The sequence below is a fragment of the Penaeus vannamei genome, chromosome 39, assembly GCF_042767895.1.
Source record: "Penaeus vannamei isolate JL-2024 chromosome 39, ASM4276789v1, whole genome shotgun sequence".
In the NCBI taxonomy this organism is placed as follows: Eukaryota; Metazoa; Arthropoda; class Malacostraca; order Decapoda; family Penaeidae; genus Penaeus; species Penaeus vannamei.
The window spans coordinates 19,572,955-19,585,454 of record NC_091587.1 but is presented as its reverse complement, the minus strand read 5'-3'; the positions used below and the strand labels follow the sequence as shown (position 1 = coordinate 19,585,454).

The 12,500-nt window shown below is 40.9% G+C and overlaps 1 protein-coding gene across 1 annotated transcript in view; it reads left to right on the top strand.

Moving 5' to 3' along the window:
• The first annotated feature begins 7,069 nt into the window (after positions 1-7,069).
• The window catches only part of LOC113829479 (dipeptidase 1), a 6,028-nt gene continuing 597 nt past the window's right edge, over positions 7,070-12,500 (top strand). Inside the window, exons 1-10 of the mRNA XM_027382660.1 lie at positions 7,070-7,181; positions 7,465-7,599; positions 8,454-8,610; positions 8,994-9,126; positions 9,413-9,563; positions 9,976-10,051; positions 11,108-11,284; positions 11,618-11,702; positions 11,966-12,041; positions 12,421-12,500. The exon at positions 12,421-12,500 is cut by the window's right edge and continues 59 nt beyond it. Coding sequence (XP_027238461.1) covers positions 7,466-7,599; positions 8,454-8,610; positions 8,994-9,126; positions 9,413-9,563; positions 9,976-10,051; positions 11,108-11,284; positions 11,618-11,702; positions 11,966-12,041; positions 12,421-12,500 — 1,069 coding nt within the window. The 5' untranslated portion in view covers positions 7,070-7,181; position 7,465. The remainder of the gene's footprint in view (positions 7,182-7,464; positions 7,600-8,453; positions 8,611-8,993; positions 9,127-9,412; positions 9,564-9,975; positions 10,052-11,107; positions 11,285-11,617; positions 11,703-11,965; positions 12,042-12,420) is intronic.

The window sequence follows — 12,500 nt, the reverse complement described above, 5'->3', positions numbered from 1 at the left end:
CCATTTCCTGTTAAATGGAAAGAGAAACTATCTTTAGGGTACAAATCTTGATTCACAAATAATTGCATTTGGGCTTTGTTTAGTAGAAGGGGTGAAATGTACGGCATTTCATAAAAAATTAGCATGGTAAGAAGGGGAGCAAAATATTTTTTTTTGCTAACTGGGGTTGTTGATTCCTTACAGTTGCATGCAATATGCAAGGATTTATCTAAATCAGAAAATTGTGCCTACCTGTAAAAGGCCGAACTGAAATCACATCCAGTGAAGGCGTGATACCCGGGCATAGCTCTGGTGTATCCTTGCTGGTGTTGCTCGAATTTCGACAACGCTGGTGACATTGATGAAAGTCCTTTTGTTCCTAGTCCCGCAATCAATAATTATCTTGATCGTGGACCAATGCTTCTACCCAAGTGCACTAATCAAGATGATCAGCATGTCTGTGTCAGATGCCCTGACAAGGATATCTCTTACAGTGATATTCGCCACGGCGAATACAATCGGTCTGCTTATTTATGCTTTATCTGTAGATGTGGTGGCTTGCTTACACTGATGCACTGGAGCTCATTGTGGAGGTATTGAAGGCACTCCCAACCTTAGGAAGTGAAGAGGGTCTTCCCTGACGGGAAACTCCAGTCGATATCTTTTCCCCATTTTCTAAGGAGGATCTTGGCTTCATTTTTTAAATTCTCGTTCTTGAAGTAGTTTGGTAAATTGTTTGTTCTGGTCCTGTTATATTGTAGGTAGCATTAGTTGCACCTCACAGTTATTTTTCACAGACTTTGATGAAAGTATTGATATATTCATCAAAACAGACCGGCACCTTTAATGCCTTCCCTGAGCAAACAACTGAGAGCAGTTTGTGAGCAACATGCATATAATGCACCTACATTTGTCAGTGGAGCAATTGCCCGCCATTATGAACAAGTGCATATCTCTTTGGTAAATTGTCGTCGGTGGTATTTGACTTCTGCAGTTTCCAACCTGTTCAGAAAGGCATATTTTCCTGTCTTCACCATCGATCCCTCACAATATACTAGTGATAATGGGTAGTTTATGATAGGACATGGCAGGAGATTCTGAAGATCAAGCACTGATTTCTTTGCTGCACTGACGATTATCCAGATGAACACATTCCTCATGCTCTCAGCATTAGTCTTGGCCATCTCTATTACTGGTAGTTTGGATCTTGGACTGGATTTGCAAGTTTATCAGATGGGTCTAAATAATTGGCGGGAACAGTGCTCATCACTAACTGAAACACATCATGCTCATCTTGAGCCATAGGAGAGAGGAAATGGTCATATAATTTCATTTCTATTACGTTGGCTAATAGTTCATGTATCCTGGTGTACCTATTGTAAAATTTCCCTTTTATGAAGCCTTCAATGGAGCCTTCGGTCAGGGCATCTGGTTTGGAAGTATGAATTTGCTTCCACTTTATGATAAGTTTACAACTGCTCCATAGAAAGCAAATTCTGTGTAAAAAACATCCAAGCATTTTCATGGCGACCTTGATACGGGGTCCATGCAACAAATACACTGCAATGGTAGGGGATCTTCAATGTAATGGCTGATGAATCCAGTGTAGAGAGGTCTACTGCCTTCCTGCAATTTCCAAAACCAATATAGGCCTAAAACCTTGAGTGAAATCGTCCTGTCCTTGGTAGATGCACCGGCAGGATTAGTTGTTTCCAGCTGCTGTTTCTGTGACACTGACAAACTGTACAGATATTTTCTGAATGGTAGTATATGATGTACTTTTCTAAGAAACTATATCTTCCATCTCCAAAACTTGCCGGGGTTGGGTTGGTCTGCTGCTCAGTATCCTGCTGTATGTTCTTTTATGTCCCACTTTAGCATGTGTTTTTACCGTCAAGGGATTCTACTGGCATCGCTGTTGTCCCATATGGTTGCTGTCGCCAAACCTGGCTTTGGCCAGATACCATCTATTGTGTCCCGATCTTCATACTTAAGAGAAAAGGCAAACCCTGTTTCCAAGCCTTTGACATCATAGTAATTTATGCTATGTCCTGCTCTGTTCAAAACCTGAATCGCTGGTTTTGATTCTGTGAGTGACGTCATTCCTACTCCTATGACAGTATGTTTCCAAGGTTTGATTGTACAATGAGAAACATTACATATGTTGTTAGATGCCATGGATGTCACTTTCCGGTCAATCACTTCTTTATAATGATTACTGTAGTTCTGAGACAAGCCACAAATGAGTGTCCGGTAAAACAAATCTGGTTGTTTTGGTATTGATGGGGCAGTCTTCCAGGTTCAGAATTGTTGCTGGGCTAGGTTTTAGGTAGCTGCAGTATCTGCGATCTCAGATCAAGTGTTGTCCGTATGATTTTGTCATCTTCTACGGCTTTGCGTCATCATGCAACTGAACTCTGCACTACATATGAATTTCCTTTGACTAAAATCAGCAAGAATGACGTCGATCCTGTCCTTGCACTTACCGCTGACCTCTTAGAAAATTCCGTGTCTGATAGGATGAAACATATACCTCATTTCCACCTAACTTCTGTTCCTTCCTATGAAAATGCGATGGTCCATATTTCTGTTCTGGAGGTTTAAAAAAAGGATCGGTCTCCTTGTTGAATTCATTTCTGCAGGACTTGTGGAACTCATGTGGTACTTGAAATACTCATTTCTTGTATATTTATCCTACTGACAAAGTGGCTGTACTCATTCATCAGACTTTAGTAATAGGCTGTTTTGTCTTGTCTCGACTTTACCTTTTTTTGTGAGGGATTTTTCCACTGCATCAGATTTTAAATATTTTACAGCTGTGAATCGTCGATGACCAGAAGAGTGGTCCTTTCAGTGGGATTCCTTAATATCTGTAATCAGAAATCAGAAAACTTATCTGGTTTCAAGGTCTTGCGTAATGCATCTGCGAATCTTTAATGCTGCCCATGTCTGCTCACTGAAGGTCTTTATGTCTTCATCAGTTTCTTTCTGGCAGATGTAGCATCAGTCCATTTGTTCGTCCATATCACAAGCCCTGAAATATACAAAAAGGACGATATATTTGATATTGCTCTCTTTCTTTCAGTTAACAAAATTAACAGTAATAAAATATAGGCAGGTGAGATAGTGTCAACCTTCGATTGAAAACCCGAATGCTGGTGACAAACAACATTTCTTCAGTGACTATTCTTTGTCAGATAAACATTTGTATCTGCAGGAAGCTTACATATATCAAATATGCATACCTTTTGGGCATCAACATTAGTTGAGAATGCATCTTGTTCCTGGAATGGTGACAGGTCAGAACTTGGAGATTCCAAAGTTCCATACAAGCTTGAGTTGCCCAGTCGACTTACTCCCTTGCAGAAGGACCAGAGCAAGCTCAGAGGAAGGGATCCATCTTCCTCCATAGCTACCTTTCCTCCTCGAGGTTCCTGCGGCACAACTCTTCCCACAGACGCCTCTGCTCCTCTTTCCCCGATAATACTGAGCCGGCTTTGGCTGTCAGAGAAGACAGCTAGGTGTCTATGCTGTTCACTACTCTTTTAGATGGCTACTGGTTCAACATAAGAAATTCGCACACTTTCTTTATAAGCAATGTAAGGAATTAATATACCAGTCACTGCTCCATGAGGATCTGTAGAAGCATCACAGTAGATTGAAAGTTGGGGGATACCATGAGGGGGATGGAGAATTTCACATATATATATATATATATATATATATATATATATATATATATATATATATATATATATATATATATTCAGGTAATGGGCTATTAATTCTGTTACTGAGGTCATGGATTTAGACCCTGTCAATTTATCAATACGAGAACCTACATTTGTTCTATGCCATGGCACAGTAAGTGTTGTTTCTGGGATGTTAATAACATCATTGTTCCACACATTGAAGCTGAGAACAGTTTGGACACGTCCTTTCATTCTAGGTTTGACTGTATCAGACTGAAGTACCGAGATCGGTGTGCATGTCTAACTTCATGATTAATATCGTTAACCAAAGCAAGGGAAATGTATGGTCTGGATTGAAGATGCAGAAGTCTGATGCCGAGCATGGTAATGAACTGGGTGATACGGCTATGAATTGGAGGGAGATCTAGCTCTTTCCTCATGACAAGAACTGAAAAGTCAACTATGGAAGAAGGATTATCTCTTAACACAAACTGATGGTATCAACGCATCTACAGTACCTTTGGTGAACTCCTTGTATGCAAGGACACTGGTGTATGTATCACTAATGACCTCTCCTGAGGTGAACAGCCAAGTTAGACGCCCTACCCACCTATCACTGACGCCCTTTGATAACATCCACAACGTGAACCCGAAGGCTCGTTATTTCACTACTGCTGATGCCCTTTGTGGATACTGGCAGATAAAGCCTACAGAAGAGGATCAGCACCTAACTAGTTTTATTGTACCATATGGTCGTTTCCAACATTACAGAGGACCGATGGGCTTTGCAGCTACTGCATCCTTTTGCCTTAATGATGATATGGTCCTACAAGGACCATATCATCCTACAATTATGTTAAAGTTGTCGACGGTATTCTTCTATATGACGAGAATGTTAACCAACATTCTCAGCATATCCAAGAAATGCTCTCAATTCACTAAATAACGAAAAGTTTATTGTCGCCACACCTTTAGTTAACTACTGTGGATACACACCCTTACCTGATAGCATCTCAGCTAAGAACTGACCAACTCCTGCCAGTTTGACAGACTTCCGCTCAATTTACGCCACTACATCCCTTTCTTAGCCCTAAGAGGGCATTCATGTGGACTGCCGGTCATGATGAGGCTTTCTGTTCCTCTTGTCCTTTCAACCCAGACCTGCCTGTCATTCTACAGTGATGCCTCTCGTCTTAGCAGCCTTGGTTATGCTCTCCTACAGGACCATGGTCGTGGACACTCAGGTTAGTCGAGTGTGGATCCTGTTTCCTCACTGATACTGGTTGTCGCCTGGGCTACTTCAGTGCCGGATGTAACAGCTGGGTCTCCGGAATTTTACCATTATTATGGATCATCACCTTTCATCCAAATCAAGAACTACTATTCTTTGGATGCTATGGAAAGTATCTGCCTCCAGCACTTGAAAAAAAAAAAAAATCACCCTACCTCTACACTTTTATGCGGCAAACCTGTAAGCATGCCCTGTCTAGATCTCTAGTCAGACACCAGAGGAGGAACTCTTTATGTGCCAATACTGCTGCAAACTTCAGGACTATCGTGACAGTGAATGCTGTCACCTCCTCGGGTGAGCACTCACCACAGGATGCCAACAGGACTAATCAAGATCTTGGGGCTGCAGCAAGAGCAGGCCTTTCGTACACTTGCCTTCCAAATCATGTGACTTCAGGATTCCCTTTCAACAGATACAACCTTCATGCCTCTTTGTTCCCATTCTGGAAGACGGGACGACCTATCAGCTGTCATGTATGGAGCAAGAAACTGTGGTCCCTGCTGCTCTCTGCTTGCGCAATCTCCGCGCCTACATGACGGTCACAGAGGTGTGGAGTCTACAAAATGACGGGCGAGGCAGTCTGTCTTTTGGCCTGGTATTGACTCAGGCATCGCCAGCTCTCTGCAACATAGCCTGCGATTCTTGCCAGGTGCTCCAGCCCAGTCAGCAGCAAGAACTCCTGTGCGACGATACTCCTGCGAGACCCTTCGAGTCTGTCTCAGCTGTCGTTTTTACAGTTGCAGGAAACCCCTTCCTTGTCGTCGTAAATCGACTGTCAGGACGGCCTGTAGTCGTACCCTGCAAAGGTGATACTGCTACTCGTAACACTATTAGGGCGTTTTACAGATACTTCGGGGAAGTTGGTGCCCCTCTCCGCCTACGGACTGACAGAGGACCATAGTTTACCAGCACAGATTTCTGGGAGCGGTAGGGAGTTTATCACCCAGTGACATCACCACATCACCCTCGATCTAATGGTCATACCGAGGCTGCTGTGAAGTCCATTAAGCACTCTATCCTCATGACAGCTCCCTCAGGCAACACTGACCGTAAGGACTTTTACTGAAGCCTCTTAGAACTCTGGAATACTCCCAAACTCACAGGCCACTCACTAGCTCAGATTTTATATGGTTACTCCCTTCGGTCATGCATTCCTACTCATCTGTACAACCAACATGCACGCCCTCTACTATAGATGAGTATCGACTTGCTAGCACGTTCGAGCGCTGGGACAAGGTCGGGGCCGTCATGGACTCCGGCAGGTCAAGGGACTATGAGGGCCGCCTACCTTGTGGTCGTTTATGGTGGCTGAATCAGTTTTTTTCGATCCGTGCCACCTCCTAGTGCCGATCCCCTTCCCCATGCCCCTATGGACCCTTGAGAAGCATTCCGAATTCAGCACCCCCGCCCCAGTGACCCCACTTCGCTCAAGATGGTACATCGAACGTGAGGGAAGAGGGAGGTGTAGATGTGTGGGAACTACACGTATGCCAGTGAGTTTTGTATCACTAATATGTTCTCATTTATATTATGTATACTCCTTTGGACAAGTGATATGTTTACTATATGTAACAAAACTGTCGATTCTCGTCAGACGCATCACAGCTTCCGACGAAGCTACATGTTCACCTCTTAATCTCCCCCAAATATCTAAATTCATAGAGAAAGAGAGAAAAAAAAACTACAAGATTAACACATCGACACCATGAATTTTTACACCCCACAAAATGCGTCTATATGTTCATTTACGCTTACATCAAATGTCGTAGCTCTATCATTGGAATAAAGAGTATTTTATCATATTTTTACTAAGGTTTTTCCCTCTCATGCTCCCACGGACACACTCATATCCATCCCGTTTCCTCACATCGCTCTCTCACGTACCATGCACAATATCCCAGCCATTCCCTCTTTCTCTCTCTCTCCATTTTTCTTTCCCTTTCTTTCTCTCCCTCCCCCTATTTTTCTAATTCTCTCTCTCTCTCTCACTCTCGCTCTCTCCCTCTCTCTATGATCCTTTGACATATGTATGCATACATACGCATATATGTATACTGCACACACGATTGTAACTTGCGTAACCACAAACACGTGTAAACATACACAGGTTATCTTTAAGCACACAGATAATGTCTCACAGATTCCCATTATCACAAAGTATGAGATCTGTTGCAGCTGCAAGCTTCTTGTCTATCACTGAGTGTTTGTCAAGCGATCAGGTGAGACCAGAAAATTAGCTCAATTTTTCAAATGGGGCGTGAGTGTAAATTTGAAGTTGTGTGAATTTATGTGTTGATATATGTTTACGAGTGTATGTATATGTTTGAGTGTGCATTTATGTTAGTATATGCTTTGTAAGGGAATGATTATATGTGTGTACATGTGTGTATAAGTAAAGTGTATATATGTCCTTGTTTGGTTATGCATACATACATACAGCATTTGTAAGTCGAAACATAACTGACTTCCCTAGCTTACATAGTACCTCCACATGAACTACAGGATGCGGGTGCCAAATGTAATATACCTATTCATAATGACCTGGGCTGCTTCCCACGCCAGACAAGAGGGCAAATCATTAGAAAAAAGACTTGAACACGCCAGAGCTCTCCTTCAGGAAGTTCCTCTGGTAGATGGGTACGTCATTCTAAATGTTATCGTTATCGTCATGGTTATTACAGTTATTATTGTTATTATGATAATAATTATCATCAGCATCATTACTATCATTGTTATTATTATGATTTTAATCAACCTTATTATTATTGTTATTGCTATTATTATTTTGATTATTTTTATCATCATTATTATTATTATCAAAATTATTATTTAGTTATCATTATCATTATTATCATTTTTATCATTATTATTGTTATAATAATCATTATCACATTATTATTATTATTGTTATCATTATTATCATAATGATTATTGACATTGTAATGATCATCATCATTACCATAATTATCATAATTTTTTGTTATCCTTGTTATCATTATTATTATTTTGTTATTATTATTGTCATTATTGATTTCATTATTATTATTATCATTACATTATTGTCATTATTATCATTTTTTATAAATATTATCATATTATTGTTGTCATTATTATTTTTATCATAATCATTATTATCATCATTATTTTATCATCCTTATCATAATTATTGTTATTATTACTATTATTATTATTTTTATTATAATAATTATTATCGTTATTGTTGCTGTTATTATTATCATTATTATTATTATTATTAGTTATTATCACTATCATTATTATAGTTGTTGTTTTTCTTCATCTTATTATTATTGATATTACTATCATCATTACTATGATTATCATAATTATTACCATTATTGTTATCTCCATCATCATCATTATTACTGCCATATCATTATTTCTTATTCATTATCATTTGTCACACCCAAACCACGACACGAGTTCACTTCTCACGACCACGAAGTCAAGGTTCATGAGCTTGGATTCCTCAGACACAACGACTTGGTGGTGAATATCCGGGAGGTCTTGAGGAACCGGGTTGAGGATTTCCCCTTCGAGAAAAACCTGACGGAGATTGAGCCCTGGGCGTCAATGGAGTTCTCGCAGACTGACTTGCCGAGGCTTAGAGCAGGTCAGGTCGGAGGGCAGGTAAGGGGTTGATGACTATGGTTGCAGGAATGGTTCGACTGACTATGATTATGGTTGCAGTAATATTTCTGCAGAGGTACCAAACAGATGTTTGTATATTAGCATTTTGTCAATGGTACCTGGGCACTTTTGGTGCATTTTAGCGACCATAACAATATCCGAAAACTATTTCAACAACGGTAATATCGGTATCGTGTTTAGTCTTGTAACGGCACCATCGTAAGAATTGGTGTAATACTGTCTCAATAACATTACATCTGCAGTAATACTATGACATCATCAGCACAGTGTTATCTCTGCGTGAAGCTTACCTATGGAATAGATATCTAGACGGTTGATCAACAACCAAAGATTCATAGGAATATATAAAACTCCATCTGCAGTTCTGGAGTGCGTGGGCACCGTGTGACTCTCAGTACAAGAACGCGGTCACTCAGACGTTCGAACAGATAGACGCGCTGAAGAGACTCTTCGAGAAGTATCACGAGGATCTTCTGTTTGTTACAACAGCAAATGGTGTGTATCATACCGAGATGCATTTTTTTTGGGAAAATACGCCATACAGAGGCTTGGTTTGAGATATTATGCTGTCTTGTTTTGACATTTGTGGAAGAAATGTTTCAGATAATTAAGTAATTCTGAATATGTGCCTTGTGCCCTAGTCTACACGACTGCCCTAATACGTATCGAATCCCAAATGCTGCATCGAATAGCAGAAACACACACGTATACCAGGGCACACACGGTCACACAAGCACACATACAAACCTATCCAAACAACAGACAGCACTGCATGTTCCAGGCATCGAAGAGGCCCATGCCCTTGGGAAGATCGCCTCCCTGCTGGGCGTGGAGGGCGGCCACAGCATGGACTCGTCCCTGGCGGTGCTCCGGGCCTTCTACAGGGAGGGCGTCCGGTACATGACCCTCACCCACAGCTGCAGCAATCCGTGGTGAGTCAGATCGGTCAGCTTTGTGCTGATTTGATCCGTTTTGATATGGCAGTCAAACCGCTCTGGTACATAGACGAATATCTAAATCGAAAGGGATGGCTTTGAATGGCATAAATCGCCGTGTCAGCTCATGCAAATGTACAAAAGCTTAGTTTAACACCTAAAATAAAATGCTTAAGTCTCTCCTTTAAACACTTATTTATATGGTGAAAACGTTCTTTAGAAATATATAAGGTTAATTCATGGCTACATATTTACAAAGGCCGAACATCAGTGCCTCTATTCCATAACTGTCCTAGTCGAGTCTTCCATCCCAAAGTTCACAATGCCACAGTATCTAATCTAATGTAGCTAATCAACTTGAATGAACCTAATTCAACTGCCATATTTCGCCATTTTTTATCTCTTTCAGGGCAGACAGTTCTGTCGTCGAGGAACAAACAGACAACAAGGAGCTTGAGTTCGATGGTCTCACAACCTGGGGAGAGGTCGGTGTTAATGGTGCCGTGTTATTGGAGTTTTTCTTTTGCTGACAGAATGGAGCGATGGTCTCTGGCGCATATCTTGGTCATACCAGGTGTAAGGCTTTATCAACTCCATCCTAAAATAATAAACAACCAAGAAATATATCATAATAAAAAGTCTGTATGGTAGTTCCCATGACTTTTTAAAATTTTCATCATAACCAGGCAAAAATAGGAGTTGCAAGCTCCGACAGTGTAATAGTTATTAGCACTACATCTAGCAACGAGGACCTTCACTCGAATACTGTGTTTTGAATACTAAGGGTTTAATCACCTTTGATAAACAATGGCATTGAAAAATAAAGTGAACTCGGTAATCTATTTGCAAGTATTAACTTTTAGCAGCTGACGTTAGATGTTTTGCACAATTATTTTTCTTCATTTTGTATTATTTCTTTTAATACATATTGTTATACTGTTATGTAAAGCTTGCATTGACGTAGTCCCTCCATTCTATTTTCCTACAAGCCACCTCTAGTCTCTAGAAACTTAAAATGGATACTCTGTTCACAACGATGTCAGTAGATTGAAAATCTTCATCTTTATATAACAATACCTCCAAGTCACACGTAAATCCAAACAAGAAATTACCAAACAGCTACGGTGGACAGGTACGTAGCAGGCTGATGTTAGAACTAATCCAGTTTAACATTACGGTTTAAACGGTGTTCATTCCACTCGCAAGCAGATATAATAACATGTAAATAGTCTGTTCAAGGGGAAAAAACTCGTTTTTGAATAAGATTGAGGCCTCTGGTGCATCGATAAATTAAATGCAAGATACATTATTCATCTAAGTCCTCGGTTGGCGTCTCAAGAAACATCGAAGATAAACAAAAATCCGTATCCGTTTGCATTCGTCCTTTGGGCTAGATGTCTACACCAAATCCAAAAGAATCCTGTTTTATCTCATTATATCTGAAAATTAGTAAAAACACCCTACTTCGGTTTTACTTTCGCTACATAGGAACAATATGAAAATAATGATCGCATTAAATGACCCAAGACTCCAACCTCCAGCTCGTCGTCAAGGAGATGAACCGCTTAGGGATGCTCGTCGACATATCCCACGTGGCGTCGCGGACCATGCACGACGTCCTGGATATCGCCCGCGCCCCCGTCATCTTCTCCCACAGCGACGTCCGCGCCCTCTGCAACATCACCAGGAACATCCCGGACGACGTGCTCGCGAGGCTGGTAAGGAGGGCCTGGCGAGAAGGGAATGTTGCAGGCGATCCGCATTTCGGACTCTGGTGGCGGCGGCGCGTCTTTTGAGATGGCGCTACGTGCAAAGGCAAAAGCTCATAGTCTGCAAAATGAATATACTCGCAACAATTCTCATCATAACCAAAATATTAACTTTAAGTAACAAATATCACATTGCTATTGCACTTTTAACCAAAGTGAAATACATCTTTTATAATACATTTTCTCACCAAATATTACAGTACGATGCGACATTCTTTCGATAGTATAATGATAATAACAATAATCATATAACTGTAAAAAACAAAAGCAAATCACCCTCAGCCAGAAAATGGCGGCGTCGCACTAGTCAATTTCTACAATTACTTCCTCTCCTGCTCGTACGACTCGACCATCGAGGACATCGTAGGCAAGTATTTTGCAGTTTTAGCCACACTGGAAGTCGACTTCCGTCACAATAAAAACCTGCAGACATGTACAATTTTGCTTTCGAGTTTTTGGGTGGGATACTCGCGGTTGCATTCGGTGAAGGAAAAAATAAAATATTATTTTTATGCTCCTGCTCGAGGAGTTAACTCGTATCCTTATCGAGCTTTGGATTTTTGTGTTTATTTTTGTTCTCATTTTGCTGCCACGTAAGAGTAAAAGGTAAGCGGATACTTGATCTTGCAGACAACATCAACCACATTCGAGACGTCGCGGGAATAGACCATGTTGGCATCGGGAGCGATTTCGATGGCATCAATTCGTGAGTAGAACACACACACACAGATACATACACGCACAGACACACATACACAGACAGAAACACTCGCACACTCTTATGAACGCACTCGTACACACGCACACGCACACGAACACACCTGGCCGAGAGGATGGATGAAAAATCCCTTTAATAGCAAGATCATACTATAATAGGGCTTGAGATTATCAGATCACTCCATTTGAGTTTAACGCCGACTAGAAGATTCCGTGACCGAGGACAACAGCATAATCATCACTCTTCACTACATTTATAAGCTAGTGTTACTCAGGCCTTTGTGATAAAACTAATTAAATCCTCTCATTTTCATTGCATTTTTTTTTATAATCCTCGTAAGTAACAGAAAATTTGAATCCCGTTGCAGTGTTCCTGAAGGCCTGGAGGACGTGAGTAAATACCCCTATTTATTCGCCGAGTTGCTGTCGGATCCGCGCTGGACCGACG